At 50.8% G+C, this 22,372-nt stretch overlaps 1 protein-coding gene across 1 annotated transcript in view; it reads left to right on the top strand.

Annotated features, from left to right (window-relative positions):
* The window catches only part of LOC138510873 (uncharacterized), a 259,307-nt gene that overhangs the window by 90,747 nt on the left and 146,188 nt on the right, over positions 1–22,372 (top strand). Inside the window, exon 3 of the mRNA XM_069626530.1 lies at positions 5,708–5,914. Coding sequence (XP_069482631.1) covers positions 5,708–5,914 — 207 coding nt within the window. The remainder of the gene's footprint in view (positions 1–5,707; positions 5,915–22,372) is intronic.

Raw genomic sequence — 22,372 nt, 5'->3', positions numbered from 1 at the left:
TCCCAAAGGTAGTTTCTGAATTTCACATTACTCAGAAGATTACTTTACCTTCATTCTATCCTCCTCCCCCCCCATCCGGGGAAAGAGGAAGAGAGACTACACAGGCTGGACCCTAAGCGAGCCTTGAGTTTTTATATCAGTAGACTTGCTACAATTAGACAAGCAGACCAACTCTTTGTAGGTTACGCAGGGCATAAGTGTGGATTACCAATAACCAAACAAACCATCTCCAGATGGATTATTTTAGCCATTCTGTAATGCTACAAACTGGCAGGGAAAGAGCCCCCTCAAAATCTAAGGGCTCATTCGACAGGGGTATCGCAGCCTCCTCGGCTCTTCAAAGAGGGTACCAATTAGAGACATATGTGCGGCTGCCACATGGTCGACCGCACATACCTTTACCAAATTTTATAACCTGGATTCCTCCTCTAGTCAAGAGACTAGATTTGGCAAAGCTGTGTTACACTCTGTTCATTCTTAAAGAGTAATATGGCATCTCTTACTCCCGCCTCCAATCACATACCACTGCTATGGAAGTCTATCATAGATGAGGAATACGTCGGAGGACACAATCCCTTCGAAGAACAAGTTACTTCGTACCTGGTAACGTTCTTTCGATGGGGTGTTCCTCCGACGTATTCCTTATCGCCCCCCCATCCATCCCCGCAGTAACATTTCCCTTGTGGTTGCAGCTTACGCTCCTTCAAGGGTAGTAACCATTCATGCAATAACTACCTTACTCTACAAAACGGAACTGAGCAACGGACGCTGCGCATGGCAAACAAGAAGCTTCCTCAGTACGCCTCCAGAGGGGGGCTGAGAGCCTCCTCTCTGGGGGACGCACTCGAGATCCCATGGCACAGCATGAGAGCTTACGTCTTCCCGCCTCTTCCTCTGGTTCATCGAGCAATTTGGAAGTTGAAGAGCTCTGTCAACTGTTCTCTTCTACTGATAGCTCCGTGGTGGCTGGCCAGGTTTTGGTTCTCAGAACTTCAACACCTATCGGTGTGTCCGCCGATCAGGTTACCAGTAACTCCCGATCTCCTTCACCAAGGGGAACAGCAGATGTGGCACCCCTCCCCACAATCGCTCCGCTTGGCAGCATGGTGCCTGAGTTCACGGCTCTAGAACATTTGGGTTTGTCTGCAGATAACATGCGCATTATCAAGGCAGCCAGGAACCCCTCGACCAGATCTCAATACAAGAGTAAATGGCTCAGGTTCTGTCATTGGTGTTTGGAGAAAGAATTGGACCCGAGGGTGGCGATGATTGACACGGTGCTGTCCTTCGTCTCCTCCCTAGCAGAGTCAGGGGTTCATGTCTTGTCCTGCAGGACTTATCTCTCGGCGATCTCCGCCTACCTCTCTACAGACCGGTGTTCTTATTCGTTAACTAACCCGGTGGTGAAGAGACATTTTGCTGGTTTGACACGCATCTACCCTCCGGTTCCTAGTCTGCACCTGCCCTGGGACCTAAATGTAGTCCTGACGGCGCTGTGCCATAAACCTTTTGAGCCAATGGCTACGGTTGACCTCAAGTACGTGTCCTGGAAAGTGTCCTTTCTGGTAGCCGTTACGTCAGCGAGGAGAGTGAGTGAGCTCCAGGCATTGTCGGTGGAGCATCCTTTCTTGGTCTTTCACAAGGACAAGGTAGTCCTTCGGACAAACCCAGCTTTCCTACCAAAGGTAGTGACCGAATTCCATCTGAACCAGTCGATTTCCCTTCCGGTCTTTTTTCCAAACAACCCTGCCTCGGAGGCGGAAAGGGTTCTACACTGCCTGGATGTCCGAAGAGCTCTAAAGTTCTACCTGGACAGGACTGCTGAGCTTTGGAGCTCTTCCCAATTGTTTGTGACCTTCGGTAAACCCCAGGGCAGGCCGGTGTCTAAGGCATCCATTTCCAGATGGATTGCTGCCTGTATCACGGAATCTTTCACCGTCCAAAAGCTGAAACCTCTTAAGGGTATCCATGCACATCAGGTGCGAGGCAAGGCAGCCGCGGTTGCTTTTCAGAAGTATGTTCCCTGGGAGTCCATCGCTAGAGCGGCTACTTGGGCCTTCCCATCTGCTTTCTGTAAGCATTACTGCCTCGATATGAGCTCTAGGGCTGACGCTCAGTTCGGCCAGGCTGTGCTGAAGAACCTGTTTCAGTAATGGGTATTTCCATCCACCCATAGTTCCTGTAAGGAGTCCTTGGACATCTCCCATAAGTATGGAGGAAAGGGGACGGGACGTAGGAGTATTACCAGGTTACTCACCGTAGTGACCACCTTACTCCTGGTCCATAGTCCCCTTTCCGCCATACGCCCGCCGTCCCCTCTAATAAGGTTCCTCTGTTATTGCTAATGGGTCTTGGACCCTGCGATAGAAAAGGACTGATGGGCGATGCGTGGGCGGAGCCAAGGTGGGCGGGGTTACGGCCGCGTGCCGGGCCCCGCGCTGGAAAGAGGGACACATTTTTGAAAAAAATGTGGATGCTTTTTACAAAAGTGCTCTGTTCCCGTCCCACAGGACGGAGAGATGTCCCATAAGTATGGAGTAAAGGACTATGGACTAGGAGTAAGGTGGTCACTACGGTGAGTAACCTGGTAATTCTCCTTATGTATCTCACTGGAACTCATTCACATGACACTGTACCGCTCTATGTACAAGCAACTAAGCTATGTCAAAGTAACACACCTGGAACTGTTTTCTTAAGGCTCTGTTTGTGTATGGAACTGTATTCTTAAATCAAGCGCCCAGATGCCCGAGGGCTAGGCGTGTTCTATAAATTAAACAGTCATGAACTGTGATCACTTGTTTGTTACTGTTGCCGCCATGAGTTCCTTACAGGCCATGCAAATGGAGAAAGGGTGCTATATAAATAACGAATACAATACATCTTCCCCTTCCCAGCTGCCGTACACAAACGAGGGTAACCACCCGGGGGCGCCGGTCTCCGCCACCTCACAGGCCCGATCCTGGTCTACTTTGACCAGGGGGGAGGTCAACTACTTAAAAACCTGTAACAACTAGTCTACATTGTTACATAGCAAAGTAAATGGTTCCCACCACACCAGCGTAGTATGCCAATATCCCAGCTCCACAATAAACAGAGCTCCCAAACATGTCCGCTATCATGCTTGCCAGATAAATTCAGGGGAGACCCAGAGCAATAGCATCCTGAGCACCATCAATGTCTCCCAGTAATGGCATCCACAAGCCAAATGCAGTGTTCTCCCAGACCACCGCCTCACTGCTTCGGCAGGGCTTCCAGAAAGTCTTGCACATCTGTGGGCTCAGTGAAGAAGTGAGTCTTGTTGTTGTAGACCACACTAGATGAACTCGTTTCGCCGCCAGAAAGGCAAACCCTGTGGACTGATGAAGTAAAGTCGGGGTAGAACGAAATGCGTCCCCTTATAATGTAGATCACTGAGGCACTGGGCCCTGTAGAGAATCTCATTACATTCCCTATAATTCAGGCGGCATGCTATGACTGGTCGAGTGTTCTGGCATGGTCTGGGCACCTGCAGTGACACCCGGTGCACTCTTTCGACGAGGAACTGGGACGACGGCGATAAGCCACCCAGCCCCTCGTATGTAAAGTCCTCCATAAAGACCTCCATATTCTGTTGCAGCACCGACTCTGGAATCCCCACCAAAAAGTGGATGGTGTGGATGGAACGTATGGAACTTTATATATGTATGCGGTTATTTACGCCCCCTGTCCTGCTCTCGTGCTTGGTCGCAAGCGCTTTGAGAACCACCATATCACACTTCTACGCTTACTCTCTCCTATACACCATCATTCAACTAGAACACAGCTATACTATGACGCATTCGGCCTGGCTGTTCTCATACTAACATGACCCCACAAACACCTCCTCATCCTAATAAAACACAACTAGCTGAGCACATACCGCCTAGCTTAGACGTCTAACACAGCCAGAACTCCGTCTGGGTGTCCACCCTCATACTGAACACATCCAACTGATTTCCTCAGCAGCACACCTACCACTAAGAAGCAGCTATCGTGCAACAACCTCACTAGCTGCACACAAATCCGGTGCTCACACGCACCATACGACACACTCTCTACTGACTTGAACTGCGGTTCCCGAGGGCGTTCAACCTACCAGTGCTTTGAGGTCATACCAATGATACTTAAGGTGCTATATAAATGCCAAGTAACATAACATAACTCGTATATTGTTTCTATGAGACCTTGCTGCGAGATCCTCCTTTTTTTTTTTTCATTTCCTTACCCTTGCACTGCAATTTACGTATTGCCTGTGTCACCTCTGGCTCAGTGTCCTCCCAACACCCCCACCCTAGGCTCCGCCAACTAACTTTTCTATGCGTTCTTACATACGATCTACCTTATACTCCATGCCATCCAGCTTGGTGTTAATGGAAGCAAATCTGCTCCACATCTCAGCCAGCATAACTCCAAGATCCGGGCGTGGCTACTGGAGCGGGAACCCGGAGCACCAGAGTAACCCGTGTCCTGTCTCTCTACCGCCATTCTGTATGATGAAACCTTCTCCATGCCAGTGGTTAGACCATCTTGTGGCCCTTCGCCATGTAAAAGGTGCGCTGTGCAGTCCATGCGTTCAGTGCGTCACTAAAGGGCGCAACAGCTCCCAGTCCAAAGACACAAAGCAGGTAGGCAATATTGTCCCCCCCCCTCAGCAGGCAGACCCCCAGTTGGGGTGACTCTCAAAATAGGGACCCAGAACATGGTCTCCTGCAGCAGGAGTGATTCATGTATATCAGGACCCCTCCAAGAGCATCCCCCAGGCCCTCCATAGAATGCCGCCACGCAGGGTGAAGCAGGCCCAGCCCGTCCTCAAGTGACCACTACTCCCAAGGACCCAGTAAAACAGGATCACTGGCACGACCTTCAGCTGCACTACCCTGCAGCAAAGCGACGATGGCAAAAGCAGATGTAAAAACGACCTGCAGGCACGTTGCCCCATGGTGAGTGGATCAAAGCGGGACTGGGCAACACATCAGGGGAACTGTCACAGTGGGGGTGCTGCCCCTAAATCCAGGGGCAACCCCAGAACTGCATATAAGAGGGTCTGTTCAGCATATCATGGAAGAGGTGCACCAGGCTCTCCCCTCAAGGGTCTCTTCACCAGCCTGCAGCCACCCCAAAGTAGATTTGCTGGGCATGCCACCACCTTCACTAGACTCCTCACAGAAAGTCGGAGGGATGGAGCACAACCCGGGCCTATGTACCTCTTGCGTCGGCTGCCACTGAAATCTGCAATTGCAGAATCCTATGCTACAGGCATGGGCCCCCACTGCAGGGCACCAGGCGGGAGGTTGCGGCCCCCCAGCTCACCAACTTGATGCTCGAGTGGGCGAAGGATGTCGGGGTACACACCACGGGGGGAGGAGCAGTCGGCCTGCCCCCACATCCTCCCTCGACCTCCGTTACACAGCGGATCCAATTCCAGCCGACTTCTCTGCACGCCGGCCACTTCTTCACGCTGGTCGGGCTCCCACGGGGAATAGTATAGGATTGGGTTCAGCCAGTGAATCTTTTTGAAAATGATTTTGAATGTGAAATAAACTCGGTGGGAAAAGCCTGGGCGCTGCATGTTTTGAGTTTGCAATGGATGCCAAAGTTATGGACCTGTTTGGCGGATAAAATCAGAAACCTGACTGAAAGTGCTATTAATGTTAATAGGTTGTGCTAATGCCTTGTTTTCTTGCTTCAGATGCTGCTCCGTCACACTCTGGGGATGTGTACTATTCAGTGGACGAGCATAACCGTTTGGCAGAAGAATCTGATCACCACTTGGTGGAAGAGATGCCTCAAATTCCTCTTCCAGTAGTGCCAGAACAGGCCAGTGTTGCTCTTGCTGGCCCGATGGGCGAAATACAGGGCCCCCAGGAGCCTATGCAGAACCGTTTACCACTGGCAGGTATAGTAGTGTCCTAGCTGGCTTTCTCTTTTCAGCCCACACGGGGATTGCTCTTTATCTGTGTAAATTGGCTTGCCATTCTTCGCTGGGCCAATCAACTCATTCCCCCCGCCCCCTTTGAATGCAAAAATATTTTACAAGCTGAGAAATGTCATCTCTTGTTCTTGCCTTGATCTTATGGAGCAGGTTTTTTTACAGACTTAAGCACACATTGTAGAACGAGCTGCCCTTCTCAGCATTAGCTCCTTCATAGTTTCATTCTTTACATGCTCCCCGTTGTCAGTCTGGGAGTCCTCATTACTGTTTAAACATGCTGTTAAGAAAACTCCAATACTCTGTGCAGCCTGGTGTCCCCGTTTTGGGCAGTTTGGTCCTTGGCCAATGTGGTTGAGGGGCCCTAGGTTTTAACCCAGAAGCCAGCTACTTGTAATCACAAATTCTGTTGATGGGTTACTGTTAACTTCCATCAACGTTTCTTCAGCAGCCATCACCATTTCAAGATGTTGTCTATATTGGATTTTAATGGGGGTTTTAGTTCTCTTGGCGCTACCGCAAAACAAGTGCACGTTACGTGAATCGTCTCTAATCACTGTTATTACTCGACACCATGCTATTACTTTTATCAACCGCAGAAGGACGAGTGGGTTCAGTGGACAGGCCTCCAGTGCTCCAGATAAGGTTTTTAAGTGGGAATATTTTACTTGCAATTTTTTTAAAGTTGGGAGTAAAATTGTTTTGGGGAGTAAAAGAGCAAGTCCCATTCCGAATGGGAGTATTGTAGAAGTAAGTAAACATTTCCTTTTTGTGCTAAATATTTCTGTGCACCTAGTTATTAATAGACATTAAAAGATGCATTAGTTTTTCTGTGACCCTAGGTGTACTACTGGTCCAAACGTATCCAAGGAGATGCCTGGGTGAGCGGGACAATCTCCTATGTGTCGGTTTGCTACTTTTTGTTGGGAGTAATTTTACTTTTTTTTTTTTGTTGTATTTGCCAATTTTTTACCTGTGACCTTCAGGTTACACTGCTGAGGATGTGTTAAATACAAGTGCTATTAAGATGGCTCAGCAGATATAGGGCCTGGGGGGGGTTAAGGTTAGCCTGGTCAGTGTTCCATTTTCCAGGACCATTTCTTGTGTAAAGTGCTTTGTTTTACCTTATTTCACAATATGGGGCAGCAGCTTTGTACAATAACAATACCAAACCCATCTCCTCTGTCTGCATTGGTGAGCATACGGTATGGATTTGCCTTTATTTGCACCATATTCTAGAAGGACTATCCCATTTGCCAGGAATTCAGTGGCACAGCCTGCAGACTTCCATAGGCCTTCAGGGACTACATGAGCTGAAATGTGCAGACCGGACACTGCTTCAAATGGCCCTGAACTGCAGTTTGTTTTTTGTCAACTAAAATGACTTGAACTGGAAGTCTGAGGGCAAACTTCTAGATGTGTGAGCAAGCACAAACTGTGTCTGCTACATGTTTGCCAACATGTCTACAATGCCTCAGGCAGGCCTTTTAACAACGCCCAGATTGTCTACTTTACACTTGTAAGTGGTCTTGTATAGCTGCACTTCTTTCTGTAAGAAGAAAAAAGGGTGAGCGTTCATTAGTGGGACACGCAGGCGCGAAACCTGTGGTGCTGAGTGCAGGTCGTTTCCTACGGGTTTGGCAAACATATTTTAGTGTTTTTGCTTGAGCAGAGACCCAGATCTGATGGACTACAGTGCTTTGGGTCTGGTTAGCTGCTGATGTGGTAGAGTGACTGCTAAAGAGGAGAGCTTAGGCACGGCTAGTGTTGATGTGCTAACGGCCATAAAGATAGCCTGGGGGCACAAATATGTATGCTGCAAAATCTGTTAGATCCTTGTTTAGTTGAAAAAAATGTTTTGGGAATAGTTTATTAATTTATAAAGCGCACCACACCCTGAGGTATCTGGGCGCATTACAAGACAGCTTAGGGTCGAATAGGTACATACAATATAGACATGAAACAGTGAAGTAGGTACATATAATATCTACAAAAAGAGTGTAGGCTATAAGCAAAGATAAGTCAGATGAGACGATAACACAACATTAGTAGGGAATTTACAGTGGTCAAAGGGCAAGTGCATAATCAGGATGGAAGTGTGAGCAAACTCAGATACTCTAAATATTCTGGGAAGGCGTGTCATTGGCAGACACTTTTTAGTATTGGTCCTGAAACTTGGGAAGGACTGATCAGTGCGCAGATGAATGGGGAGGGCGTTCCAGGCTAGGGCAGCTTGAACAGGGAAGTTGTTGCCTCCCGCTTTTTTGAGGTTGAACCGTGGAACAGTGATTTGTTGGTTAGTCTGGATGAGGTTTTTTGTATTGTGGAGCAGCATTATAAAGGCATTTATGCGTAATGGAGACTAATTTGAAGTTAATCCTGTCTTTAATGGAGAGCCATTTGTGATTCCTTCTAATTTCTGATTTATGATCTCTCCTGGGGATACTCGGGGCTGTTCGGTAGTCAGAGGCTATTTTGAGGACTTGCGTCAACTGTCAAGTTTATTTTTGGATGTGCATAAATTCATGGTCATTATTGGCTACACTTGCCTGATATAGCACCTGACCACTGACACATTTGTCATTTTGTAAAAGAAAGCATTAACACATTTTCTGGTGTCTGTGCACGTCTTATTCAAACTTTACATACGAGGGAGGGGAGAAAAAAGTCTGTGGCACAAATAGACACTGGAAAATCCACGTTAAACCATTTTTTGTAGCTGCAAATATTTGTCAGTGGGCAAAGGCTATTTATTTGTTATTTTGGCCAATTTTGAGACGTGAATCAGCAGCCACAAAAATGGCTCATTTGTCTACCTTTCCTCAAAATAGCCCCTGAGTTGGCTGCTGAGTTGCAGTCCCTCTACAGCGTTTTTGCAAAATGTTTGTCTTTCCACTATTTCTATTGAAGGAGGTGGTGGTGCTCCAAAAACTATGCCTTGCCGCGGAGTTGGGTGGTGAGTTGCAGTCTTTGACAGTCTATGGCAGCGACGGAACGAAAGCAGAATATGCAAGAAGGTGGTCAGTTTACTGCGAAACCTGCAGTCCAGACGTGAGGAGCATGGAGACATGGAACAGCGGAGCCTACTACAAACACCGCCCCCTCCTTGGAGCTTGTCTGGGGTAAAATTAATATTGTACGCAGACAGGAGACCAGCGATTAACCAGCTGAAAGAACTCATTCGAATGGATTGTGTCCTCCCACGTATTTCTCATCTTAGATATTTGTATCTTCCAGCTTTGCTGCTTCAGAATTTTTTTCCACCAGAGGGCGCTGTGCTCGGTCGCAGCATCTGTCCCTCGAGGGCTGCCATCAAGCGTCGACGTCATCCGCAATATAAAGGGCTCGAGCCACGCCGTTTGGCTTCAGTTACATTTTTCCGATGGCTCTGCTTCATGTCACAAGTGTTTTCTGCGAAATGTCTTCCTTGTCGAATCCTTCCAAGCCCAAAACTGGCTTTAACAAATGTAAGAAGTCAGGAAGATGTCGATCACCGACCCCCCCCATAGAAATTTCCTCTGGTGTTTGGGCCCTGAACATTGGGTCGACGAGTGCAGTTCCTGTCAGGCTATGACCAACAAGGCTCTTAACGAACGTAGAGGTAAACTGGTGGTGGGGGAGGAATCCTCGAGAAAGCAAAAAGAATCGAGCGAATATAGTGAGAAAACCCCGCATAGGTCGAGGAATCGAGCTCGAGGTCGTTCAAGGAAATCTTCCTCTTCCTCATCTATAAAATCGAAGAAAAGACACCGATCTCCTTTGTCCTCTTCCTTGTCGGCTGACGCAAGCGTCATATCATACCCTTCAAAACATGATTTCCCCCAAAAAATGAGAGGCCTTCAGGGCTTCGATGATTAACATTTGCGAGTACGCGGCCCAGACCCCCTCAAAAGCCACCTGGAGACCATGCCCCATCTCACTCCAGATGCATGAAATCCAACAAGTAGTCTAGGGTGTCGTCGGAAGAAATTTCCCTGACACCTCGTAAAGAAAGATCAAACCTACCGGTGCATAAATCAGAGGTGACTAACAAGATGGCGCTGGGAATCCACCCGCCATTGAAGTCAAAGGATACATCGCATCTATCAAAGGCACTCTCGAAGCTGACTTCGAAGATGGCGTCAACACTTTCCTCGACTGTATCGAAGGCTCCTTCGATACAGTCATCGAAGTCAGCGGCGATGACATCGATCCCTTAGACGCCATTGTCGAGGACAAGTTTAATTCCAACGCCAAAATCATCGACTCCTTTGTGGAAGCCGAGGTCTATGCCTATTGAGTCACCCAGAAATATATACCAGCCACAACCTAGGAAAGACTTTTTCAGGTCCATGTCGTCCATTTATGAGGAGCAATCCTCTGAAGAGGATATTACTCCGGCTGTAGTGCAATTTGGGACTAGAGATGTCCCTGAAGAATTAATAGACCCTAGATCTAAGATGGCTGACCTGTATGAATGCCTACAAACAGCCAGTGGCCTGGATACTTCTCAATAGTCATTGAGTTTATGGGATGGAAGACTAAATCCCCTAATTTTGATCAAGACGATATGACGGACATCCTTAATGAAGGCCCTCAAAAGAACCCCGTCCTCCCCTTTTCATAAAGAATTCCAAGAAAGGGTCTTAGCCACATGGGGAAACCCCAGATTCTGGCCAGCCATAAATAAAAAATGTGTAGGGAAGTACAAGCCGCCTTCATCTGACCTGGAATACTTAGCAAAACATCCCTCGCCTGAGAGCTTAGTGGTGCAGGCGGCCACATCTACTAGGCATTCGGCCTACCCTTCCATTCCCCCAGATAGGGACGACAAAAGGATTGATGCCTGGGCCCGGAAGGTTTTTTCCTCTGGGCTGCATGGCCCTAGATCGACTGTGACTTGCACCCTTGCAAAGTTCACATACACCCTGTGGGATTGTATGACAGGGGCTGAACACATTCCTAAAGGTGAGGTACAGTTTTCTTGCAATCGTCAGAGATGGAAAGGAGGCTATGGGGGAATGCCTCCAATCAGGATTGGACACTGCTGACAGCACAAGCAGGTCCATGGCATCTAGCACAGTCCTGCGCTGATTTGCATGGCTGAGGATCTGGTTTTGCACCGGATGTGCAATCCAGATTACCTAATATGCTTTTTGACGGCTTGAGGTTGTTTGACAGCAAGGCAGACGAAAGTTTAGAAAAGCTGCAGACCTCGAAAAGCAGCAGCTAAATCACTTTTGATGATAATTTATTTCTATCGCGCTCATACAAAAGTGTTTGAGCGCGGCAAGGGAGGGGAACAGGGGAGAACAAAACAGCGATCCTACTAGGCCCAGTGACATTGAGAACGCGCAAGTGCATGGGAGAGGGGAAAAGTGCATGGAAGGGGGGAGAAGTGGAAAGGGCGAAGCAGAGGAGAAACGGATGGATAGATAACAATAAATAAATAACAAAGGCAACAAACAGTGGTAGTGCAGCCAGCAATCTGCAAGTGCAAGGTTTAAGGCAGCAGACAGGGTAGGTCTGATAAGTGCAGGAAGAAAAAGGGGGGGGGCTGTATGGGTACAGATGTGGTGGCCAGGAGGGTGGCAGGGTGATCCGGTACCTGAGGACAGAGGGCGGCCAGGTGCATGGTGTCAAGAGAGAACAGATCCGCAGAGGAGATGGGGAGCGAAGGCAGAAGAAAAGGGGAAGGTCTTGAGGTGCTTCCGGAACCAGAGATGGTTCTCAAGTTTTAGAGTGGTAGGGAGGCTGTTCCAGAGGTAGGACCCAGCCGAAGACAGATCTACCCCCAGCTCGTTTCTTTGAAAAATGACTGAACCTGAGGGAGTTGGAGGAGCGAAGAGCTCGAGAGGGGAGCTATTTGCAGAGGGATAGCTGAAGGTATTTCGGACCCAGGCCCCAGAAAGCGTGGACAATGCAGAGGGTTTTGAATTTAATCATTGCATCCAGTGGGAGACAATGGAGAGATTTCAGAGCTTGAGAGATGCGATCTCGGGTCTTGAGGCCAAGGACAAGTCTTGCAGTCCTGTTCTGGATTAGTTGCAGAGGGCGGAGAGTAGAGGCAGGTAGATTTAGAAAGGGGCTGTTACAGTAGTCCAAGCTAGAGAGAACCAGAGCTTGGGATACCATGAGCTTCTGGGGGAAGGAGAGGAAAGGCAGAGTACCTCTGAGGTGCAGTAGGAATATTGACTTTTTAGAGACCTCCGATGTGGGCGGAGAAGGAAAGGGTGGAGTCAAAGATGACCCTGAGGTTCTTGGCCTCGCCAGGTGGGGTAGGAGGAGGGCCAAGGGAGGCCGGACAGAGAGTGAGGTGAAAGGATGGTCAAGATGTGCTGATGAGGATCTCCGTCTTGCTGGTATTCAGACAAAGATCATTGGCGGCACACCAATCTTGAATGGCAGTTAGGCTATCGGAGATGAGAGAGGAGGTTTCAGAGGGCAGCCTGAAAATGAGTTGTCGTCACCGTAGCACTGGAAATTTTGAGCAGAAAATGGCAATGCAGTGGGCGGGAGTTGCCAGATATTGGTTGAGAAACCAGAGCGGTTAGACCCAGAGCGGTTAGACCCCTGCGGAACACCACAGGTAGAGAGGAAGATGGATGAAAGGAAGGACCCAAGTTAGACCTGGTAGGGTTGATCTGAGAGGAAAGGGGTCAGCCAGTCCAGAGCCCGATCAGTGATACCCAGGTTTTCATGGAGATGGTTGAGCAGATGGTATGGTTGACCGTGTCGAAGGCAGAAGAGAGATCTAGGAGGATGAGGACAGAGGGAATGTTAGAGTCGAGGCTGGAGAGCAGATCTTCACAGATGTTCAGGAGAGCAGTTTCCGTGCTTCTGGCAGCTCTGAAGCCAGACTGGTTGTCATCGAGACAACCAACAGAATTGGAATGAAGGTTAAGCTGAGATGGCCAACTTTTCCAGGAGTTTGCCCAGAAAGGGAGTAATTGAAATTGGGCGATAGTTAGCTGGACAAGAAGGAACAGCTGTAGGTTTCTTGAAGAGGATGCACAAAGGAGTGCTTCAGAGGGGAGGGGATAGATCCCGAGGCAAAGGAGTGGTTGCAAAAATTAGCAAGGGCCGGAGCGAGGGTGTCAATGTGGTCCTTGATGGTTTTAGAGGAACAGGGATGAACCTGTTTAGATGAGGCTTTCATAGCGCCTGTATAAGATGGCCTCAACACTTATACAGGCGCTACTCAGGGTCATCTTCCTAAAGGAACCATTCTTTTCGATTCTTCTCATTTGGAAGAGGCAAAGGACAGGCCAGTCAAAGGACAACAAAGAAAATGTTCTCATAGTGGAAGAGGAGTGTGTTGGATCAGCCCCAGCAGCGGAAACTGTCCCCTCAGCTGTCGCTGCAGCTGCTGCAAAGCCACTCTGAGGCCTTGACCCACAAGACCCCGTGGGAGGAAGGATCACTCAGTATCTGGACGAATAGAGGGGCATTACATCAGCTGCCTGGGCGATAGAAACAGTGGCCCATGGTTACTGTCTTTTTAAAAATAATTTTTTTTATTTATTTGTAAATCAACACACAGGAGAAATTATACAAACGCATTACATGTAGCTTCTCAAATCGTGCAAACCCAGAGTCCCCTTCTCCCAACCCATGCGTTCCCCGGCGAGCATAGTTGGCAGGCCTTAATCGGACTGGTCTGGTGGCAGTAGCGGGTCATCCATAGCATGAAGGGCTCTTGCAATCAGGCGCGGTTTGTGGGTCAGGGCCGGGTAGTTCAGGTCATAGTCCAGTACTGGCGCCTAGATGTCTCAATCGGTGAAGCAGTCCCGGTTTGGCCGCTGTGATCCTCTCGGCTATCAAAATATCCCAGAGTTTAATCCTGCAAAGGGCCATCAAGGGTCTGTCGGCAGACTTCCAGGTGCGGGCCACCGTGATCTTAGCCGCTGACAGGAACTGGAACACCAGGGCAGCTCTTCTCCCCGACCGCGGGTATGAGCCTGGCAGTGGAATCCCTAGGAGGACCTGTTCGGGCGTGAGCGGAATGGTCACCTGGGTGACATCCTTTATGGTAGCTAAGCAAAGAGTCCAGAACTCCTTCACTTGGGGGCAGGTCCACCACATGTGGAAGTAGGATCCTGGAAGGCCACAAAGTCGCCAACAGTGGGGGTCTAGTGCCGGTTGGAAGTGGTGAAGGCGTAGAGGGGGGGTAGTACCAGTGCAGGAGTAGCTTATGGGCACACTCCCGGTTGGTAATGCAGCGGGATGTCGTCCGCGTTCTTGTCCAGATGTCCACCCACGTGTGATCCTCCATGGTGTCCGAGGTCCGTTTCCCATTGAGGCATGTAGGAAGGCCTAAACTGGAGGGGTTCCTCCTGCAACAGTCTATATAGGGCAGAGATCCTTCCGCGGGCCGGTAGGTCGTTCACCGTCCGCTCTAGTGAGGTGAGGAGTCTCGTGGCCGCCGCACGGGTCTGTGGGTGGGAACACCAGTGCCTAAATTGGGCGTAGGAATACCTATCCGTTTCCGCTAACTGGAAAGTCATCTTGCAGCGTTCAAAGGTTAGGGGGGGAATTCCCCTCGAAGAGTTGTCCCAGAGTGGTGCGGCCCCCTGCGACCCAGTTTCTAAAGTTTTTGGGATGGGCCCTGGGGGAAAAGGCTGGGTTGAGGAAGATTGGGGAGAGCGCACTCAGGTCTCCTGGGACGCCCCGGTGTCTGCAAGCCCACTCCCAAGCCTTTATCGTTTGTTTTGTGGCTGTTAGAGTGCCTGGCTAACTTCGACGTAAGGCTGTAGGTAGGAACGGGAGGAAGCGAAGGGGGAGAGGCAGGATTGTTCGATTTCCACCCATTTCGGCCGACCTGTAGCAAGCCCCCATGCTTGGAGGTGGGCTAGTTGCGCTGCCATTTGGTATTTACGGAGGTTGGGTACCCCAGGCCTCCCAGTCTCGTGCTGGCCATCATTGTTCTCCGTGGGATGCGCGCTTTCTTCCCCCTCCAGATGAAGTCCACCATCTTTCTTTGGAGCCGCTGTAAGGGGGGGGGGGGGCGGAATGGTGTTCGGGAGGGCGGCACAGGCATAGAGGAAGCGAGGAAGTAAGTTCATTTTGCATGCCGTGATGCGGCCTAGGAGGGAGATCTCTTGTGATTGCCAGCGGGTCAGATCCTTTTCTAGTTCCTCGAAGAGTGACTGGAAGTTTGCCCGATAGACTTTCGTTGAATGTGCTGGGATCTGAACCCCCAGGTAGGGGGATTTGATGCTCCACTGGAAAGGACCTCTCTCCTCCAAGGACTCTCGTTCAGCTGGGGTCAAACCCACTCCCAGCGCCGCTGACCTTTGGAAGTTAATCGCAAATCCCGAGACCATCCCAAAGTTATGGATTTCAGTTAAGGCCTCCCTCATGGATCCCTCAATGTTTGTAATGGTGAGCAGAACATCATTCGCATAGAGGGCCACTTTATGTTGTGCAGAGCCAGTACTCAGGCCACTGATTCGGGGGGTTTTCCGGACTCGTTGAGCCAACGGCTCCATGGCCAAAGCAAATAGCAACGGGGGACAGAGGACATCCCTGTCTCGTTCCGCACGTGTGGGAGATAGAGTCCGATAAGCGGCCGTTGATTCTCAGCCTAGTCCTAGGGGCCTGGTAGTTCGCAAAGATCATTTTCTGGAAGGTCGGGCCAAAGCTAAAGGCCTCTAGAGTGAGGCGCAGATAAAACCAGTCCACCTTGTCGAACGCTTTGGTTGCGTCCAGCGCCAGTAAAGCTAGTTGTTGGGAGTCCCTAGTGGCGATCTCAATTAGGTCCAGAGCTCTGCGGATGTTGTCTTTCTTCGACCTTTGGTGAATAAAGCCAGTTTATTTGATCCGGGTCTATGATGTTCGGAAGGATAGGTGCTAGACGATTGGCCAGGATCTTGGAGTATATATTGTCATCCAGATTCAGCAATGCAATGGGTCTATACGAGCTAATGTCGTGGGGGTCCTTCCCAGGCTTAGGGACAAGGACTGTGATAGGTTCTTGCATTGTTGGGGTGACCATTCCAGTGGCTACGAAGGAGTTGTAGAGGCGGGCCAGGGGGGCCACTAATTGGGGCGAAAGATTTTGTAGAAGCGGTTGGAGAATCCATCAGGGCCCGGGGCTCTAGATTTTAGGCTCTGAATGGCTGCCTCCACCTCCTCAGTCCTAATCGGCGCTTCAAGGTCTTCCCTGGCCGCCGAGGACCGGTGCGGGAGGGCCGCCTCTACGATGTATGAAGGTTGCTTGGTCGGATCCTTCGGGGCCGCTGTCATTATTTCCAGGTGGTGGGCGGTTGCCAAGTGTACTTTCTCGTTGTCCACGTAGTGGATCACCCTCTGCGGATCACAGAGGCCCAGGATGGCATTCCTACTCTTCACCTTTGCCAGTTTGTTCACCAAGAGTTTGTTGGCCTTATTGTTGTGGGTGTAGTACCATTGCTTGGTTCTGGTTAGCAGATTCGCCGTAGCCTCAGCGTAGTGGGCTTCCAACTTTTTCCTAGCCATTCGTAGGATCCTGTAAGATTTGGGGGCCCAGCCCTTCCTTTTGTGAGTAGCCTCAGCTTCACGGACCTCAGCCTCCAGGACGGCTTGAGTCACCTGCTTTCTTTTGTGGAATGCGCCACCTTGGACGATCGGCTCTTCTCTAAGGACCGCTTTCGTGGCATCCCAGGTGTTCGCCGGGGAAGTGTCCTCATCCCGGTTTTCAGCGAAAACATTCTTGATGGAGCTGCCAATTGAGTCTCTCACAGCCATGTCCCCCAGAATAGGGTCATATAAGCACCACCAGCGGCGTGGAGGGGGCTCCGGGTCATGGGACCGCAAGGTCAATGTAACTGGGGCATGATCCGAGAGGATCCGGGGGCCAATTACCACATCATCAGTGAAAGTCAGTATCTGTGGGGAGGTCAAGATCAGGTCAATTCTAGAGAAAGTACGGTGCACATAAGAGTAGAAGGTGAAGTCCCTTTCATCCGGGGACAGTACCCTCCAAGAGTCTACAATGTTCAGCATGCGAAATAGGTGTAGCAGACCAGTGGCCAACTTCAGGTCTCTAGGTGTCGGGGGGGGGGGGGGGGGGGGGCCTGTCCTTGAGGGGGTCTGGGGCCCCGTTAAAGTCTACTCCCATGACGACATGCCCCTCAATGAGAGAGTCCTCTAGGTCCTGGTAGAAGCCCTCCTGGTATTCATTCGAAGCGTACACCGAGATGAGGGTATAGAGCCATGTATGGTGCATTTGACTGCAATGAAGCGACCCTCTTGGCATCGTCGTGAGTCAAGGATCTGGGGCTTCAGGTCTTTCGCAAATAAAATAGTGGTGCCTCCCTTAGTTCCATTAGAGGCGAGGAATTGTAGCGGAAAGAATCTGCTTCGTAAGCGAGGAAACTCCACCGGAATCAAATGTCTCTTCCAAGAAGGCAATCGAGGTCTCGTCGTCCTGTAGCCTCTGTAGAATTGATTTCCTCTTAAGGGGGGGTGGGGGGGGGGTGGTTGGTTGGGTTGGGGTCTGAGAGTTCAGGCCCCTAACGTTCAAGGTGGTGAACTTAAGTTTCAGATGCGAAGGTTGGTCCGGAAGATCCACTTGCTGGGGGGAGGGGTGTCGTGGGGGAGTTAGGTCAGCTATGGACGTGAGAGTGTAGTCGTTTCAGGGTCTCCTGTGGTTGAGGGTTTTTTAACTGGGCCAACTGGCCTCCAACAGGAGGAATTCACATTCACGAATGACCTCCAACGGGAGGTCCAAATTGCGGTCAGGGGGGTAGATTTAGAACTATCGACATGGCCCCTAGGCGCCAAGGCTGTCATCTGATTGATGGTTGAAGGTGTCCAAGGGTAGAGTGATGGCATCCGCCTTGGAGGGGGTTATGGACCGCATGGGGTCCGCGGCTAGATGTAAAAGCTTCAGGTGTTTCCAGTACCATGTCTGGTGCAGGCATTATAGCCCTTTATTTAGGTTTGCGGTTCCTCTGCACCCTTGACCATGGGGTCCGTTTTGGCTTTGGGGAGGTTGTGTCTAAAGCCGGGGTTGCTCGGAGCGGAGGGGTGAGGACCCAGGGGAGTCCGGACGAAGGATTGACGCTGCATCGTCAAGGTGGCTGATGGCGCCCTTGTACAAGAACTGTAGAGCCGTAGGAAAAAGCCATCGATAACGGATCTGCTGATCCCGGAGAAAAAGTGATAAAGGCCGGAGCATCCTGCGCTTCTGAAGAGCCAGCGGGGAGAGGTCTTGGAAAATCTGTATCGGGATTCCCTGGAATGAGAGCTCGTCCTTTGAACGGCCAATAGCTGCTATGGCCTCCTTGGTGGTGTAGAAGTGGACCCTAGCGATCACATCCGGGGGGGGGGTCTGTGTCGATACCCCGGCAAGGGCGCAGCCTGTGGGTCCGATCCAGCAGGTGTTGGGTCTCATCCAAGTCTGGCAGGAGAGATTGAAAGAAGGTGCTGGCATATTCAGGGAGCTCCCGATCGGAGATTGAAACGGGCACCCCACGGAGGCGCAGGTTGTTGCGGCGAGAGCGGTTTTCCATGTCCTCCTGCTTATGTTCAAGTATTTCGGTTCTCGCCACTAGCGACTGGGCGGCGTGTTGACTTTTCGTTAGCGAGGTGGAGTGGTCCGTGGTTGGGTCCTCGACCTCCCCAACCCTCTGTTCTATGCCGGCGACTCTTTGTTCTATCTGTTCCAGTTTGGCAGTGAGTTCCGTCATGCAGGCTCTAAATTCCGATTTAATATCGCTCATGAAGGCTTTGAGATCCTCCTTGGACGCAAGTGTCCCCCTGCCGTCGGCTGGCTTCTGGGGAGTAAGTTTGGGGGGGGGGGTTCTGCTTTCTTACCCCTCTCCGAGGCTTGCAGCATGGTAGAGATGTCGGTCGATTTAGGGAGCTTTAGTGCTTTGGTCATGGTTCCGAGGCGAGAGGACGTCACCCAAGGGTGAGTCTCGTGTCCACGTTCCACGGAAGGGAGAAGAAGGCGGCCAAATAGAGAATGGGATGGGTAGGGCCAGGGCGTCCCAGGCGGTGGAGCAGACAGGTTAAGCTTCCAGAGTCTCACGAAGCGGCACAGTTCCTTGTGGTTGAGCAGTCCAGCAAGATGGGTGGCTGCCTAGGAAGATGGCGGCGGAGACCGCCACCCCAGCCGGTGGCAAGGAGACATGGGCAGGGGCGCCCCAGGAAGCCGAAGGGGGTGACACACTCCGTATGGGGTCAGGGCTAGTGGGCTCGAGGGTCCTCTGACCAAGTGGGGTCTGGGAGGAACAATAGGCTCCCAAGGGGGGGTGTTGCAGTGGGCCCCAGAGCGACCCCGGGAGAGGCTGGGAGCAGGTATGCTGAGGGCTGCCAATCTCACCTGGGTGATGTGCGTGGCCCCCACATGAGCCGGGGTCATGCTGTAGCTGGAGGGCCTCTGATGGTAGCCGGGGGAGGCAGGGCCTCACCCCTGGGAGCAGCAGGCAGAAGGCGGGCAGGGGCGCCCCAGGAATCGAAGAGGGCGCTGGTGTAGGGTGGGGGGAAAGCCCCTGCAAGGGTCCTGCAGAGATAACCGGGACACCAGCGGGGCCGCCGCTGGAGGCGGGCGGTGGGTAAGCCTCCGGCTCCGAGATCAGTCCGAGGCCCACGGGGCCATAGCCACAGGTGGTGCAGCAACTGCCAGGAAGTCGCCAGAGCTCTAGCAGCGGGCCTCGCAGCGTCAAGGATCAAGCACAGGAGGTGCGGGGTGTTCCGCTGCAGGATGTCGGGTGGTGCAGGCCTCATACGTGGGCCCCCGCTATCAGATGCGCCTCAGGGCTGATGAGTCCTAGCCGCCAGCTTGGGATGAGTCGTGGAGATGCCGCCGCCATTGTGTGCGTCCAAGCTCCCCGTCGGGTTTTCACCGTTGGCGAGAGGGTTATGCACTCAAAACTCTGTCATCTGTAGCCCGGGACCTCAGCAGCTGAAGGCTCGCTATCCCGTATCACGAACCCGGCTGGAAACGGGCAGAATTAGGGCTTAGCCGCGGAGGCCATCAAAGGAGCTGGCGCTCCAGGCCACGCCCATGGTTACTGTCTTACGTTTCGACAAAGGCCTCTGGACCATCCACCAGCTCTATCAAAATTCCAAACCCGCTCCTTGTGCGGGAGATTGTAACCCTGCTAGAGAAAGGTGCAATAGAACATGTAGGACGGAGGATTGAGACCCATCTTGGACTTAAGAAATCTGAACAAATTCCTCAGGAACGACAAGTTCAAGTTGATGACCCTTTCTCAGATCCTTCATGCTCTCCAACTCCAAGACTGGTTGGTTTCATTGGACCTTCAGGATGCTTACTTTCATGTGCCGATCCATCTCAAGCACAGAAAGTACCTGAGGTTCGCGATTGGTGGTTCTCTATCAGTTTCGAGTTCTGCTATTTGGGCTGACCTCCGCCCCAAGGGTTTTCACCAAGCGGATGGCTGTGGTGGCACGTCTACCCTTACCTGGACGATTGGTTAATCAGGGCAAGTTCACCCGAACTAGCCCAGGAACATCTGACCCATGACCTGCCACTCTTTGCACAGACTGGGCTTCTCCCTCAGTTACAAGAAGTCACAAAAGATTCCACTCCAAAAGCTCCAATTCATCAGAGCAGTCCTGGATACTTCCTCGGGCAAAGCCTCGCCCCCCCTACAAGCCTGCCCCCGCCTCCCGAGGAGCCGAGGAGAGCTCATCATATTCTGCAAATGGTAACAAAGTTTCAGAAAGCCCAACATCTGCCAGCCTTCGATTTTCTGAGGTTGCTCTGCCTCATGGCAACCTGCGTTTTTCTGGTGCCAGAGGCCATATTGAGGATGAGAACCTTTCAATGGGCCTTCAGGATTCAGTTTTCGGGGCATATGTCAGATCTTTTACAAGTCCCGACCACAGTGGCTCAGGATCCTCTATGGTGGGCTTGCAAAGACAATGTCCTCAGATGAGAATCTTTTTGGCAACCATGGCCGAAGATGACTGTAGTGACAGATGCCTCACTCACAGGGTGGGGAGCCCACTGCAACGATCTGACAATCAGCGGTCGTTGGTCTCCATCAGAGTCCAAACTACACTTCAACCTTTTGAAGCAGAGGACAATCAGACTAGCGCTGAAGGCCTTCCTGCCATCTGTACGGTGGAGGAATGTCCTGATATTGACTGATCACACAGTGGCCATGTACTACCTCAACAAAAGAGGTGTAGGGTCACTACTAGTGTGCAGAGAGGCAATGCAGCTCTGGTTCTGGGCAATACAAGAAGGCAGCTCTGGTTCTGGGCAATACAAGGAGTCTCCCTATCGGTAGTTCACCTCGCCAGAGAGAACAAGGCGGTGGACGCTCTAAGCAGGCAGAGCACAGGTTACCACGAGTGGGAACTAGCTCAGGAAGTCCTTAAAGAGATCTTCACCCTTTGGCAAACCCCTCAAGTGGATCTGTCCGCGACCAAGGTGAATCTGATGTGCGAACAGTATTGCTCAAGGGAATTTCCTCCAAGAGGAGCTCTAGGTTATGCGTTCGTAGTGGACTGGGAATTTCAACTCCTGTACGTGTTTCCTCCAGTCCCTGTCATTCCTCGCATAATCAGGAGGTTGGGTAAGTTCAGGAAAACCATGATCCTGATTGCCCCGGATTAGGACAAGAGAAGGAGATACCCGGACCTTCTGGACATGTCCATCTGCCCTCCAATACGTCTTACACAAAGAGAGGATCTCCTCTCACAAGAGGAAGGTCGAGTTCTCCATCCAGAGGTCAAACCGCTCAACCTTCATGCATGGCTTCTGAGAGGTTGAGGTATAAGGATTGGGACCTCCCGGATGACGTAATGGAGATTTTGCTTTCGGCAAGAAGGCCAGCAACTAAGTCCTTGTACCGGTGTCGTTGGAACAAGTTCAGTAACTGGTGCAAGGAAAAGAATGTGTACCCATCCCTATGTAATACTCCTATGGTACACTTTCCTGTTACATTTGGCCAATTTGGGGCTACAAATTGGCACTATAAAGGGATACTTGGCAGCGCTTTCTATTTTCAAGCGCTCCTCAGAAGAGGTATCTTATTTTAAAATGCCCTTGGTTATTCAATTTCTGAAGGGGCTCAAATGTGTACCCTCCAACACCCTTTCAGGTTACCATCTGGGATTTAAATTTAGTTCTAAAATTTCTCACATATATCCCTTTGGAGCCATTACATTCTTTCCCGTTACGGCTCCTCACTTTGAAGAAAAATCTACTAGTGTCAATTACATCAGCCCGCAGGGTGAGTGAGTTGCAGGCGCTCTTGTAAGCCTCCTTGCACCATTTTCCATAGGAACAAAGTTACTCTAAGGGGCAAACATTTTTTTTTTATAATTTTTTTTTTTAACCAAAAATAGTCTCCATTTTCCACCGATCATAGAAAATTTCTTTACCTTCTTTCTATGCTCCTCCGCATGCAAGTAAGGAGGAAGAAAGGCTACACAGACTGGACCCGAGAAGGGCTGTTTCTTTATCTCCATATTGGCTAA

This window comes from Ambystoma mexicanum, chromosome 6p, assembly GCF_040938575.1.
Source record: "Ambystoma mexicanum isolate Mex_15411 chromosome 6p, UKY_AmexF1_1, whole genome shotgun sequence".
Classification (NCBI taxonomy): domain Eukaryota; kingdom Metazoa; phylum Chordata; class Amphibia; order Caudata; family Ambystomatidae; genus Ambystoma; species Ambystoma mexicanum.
Note: the sequence above shows the minus strand (reverse complement) of the source record. Positions and strands in the feature narration are given on the sequence as shown.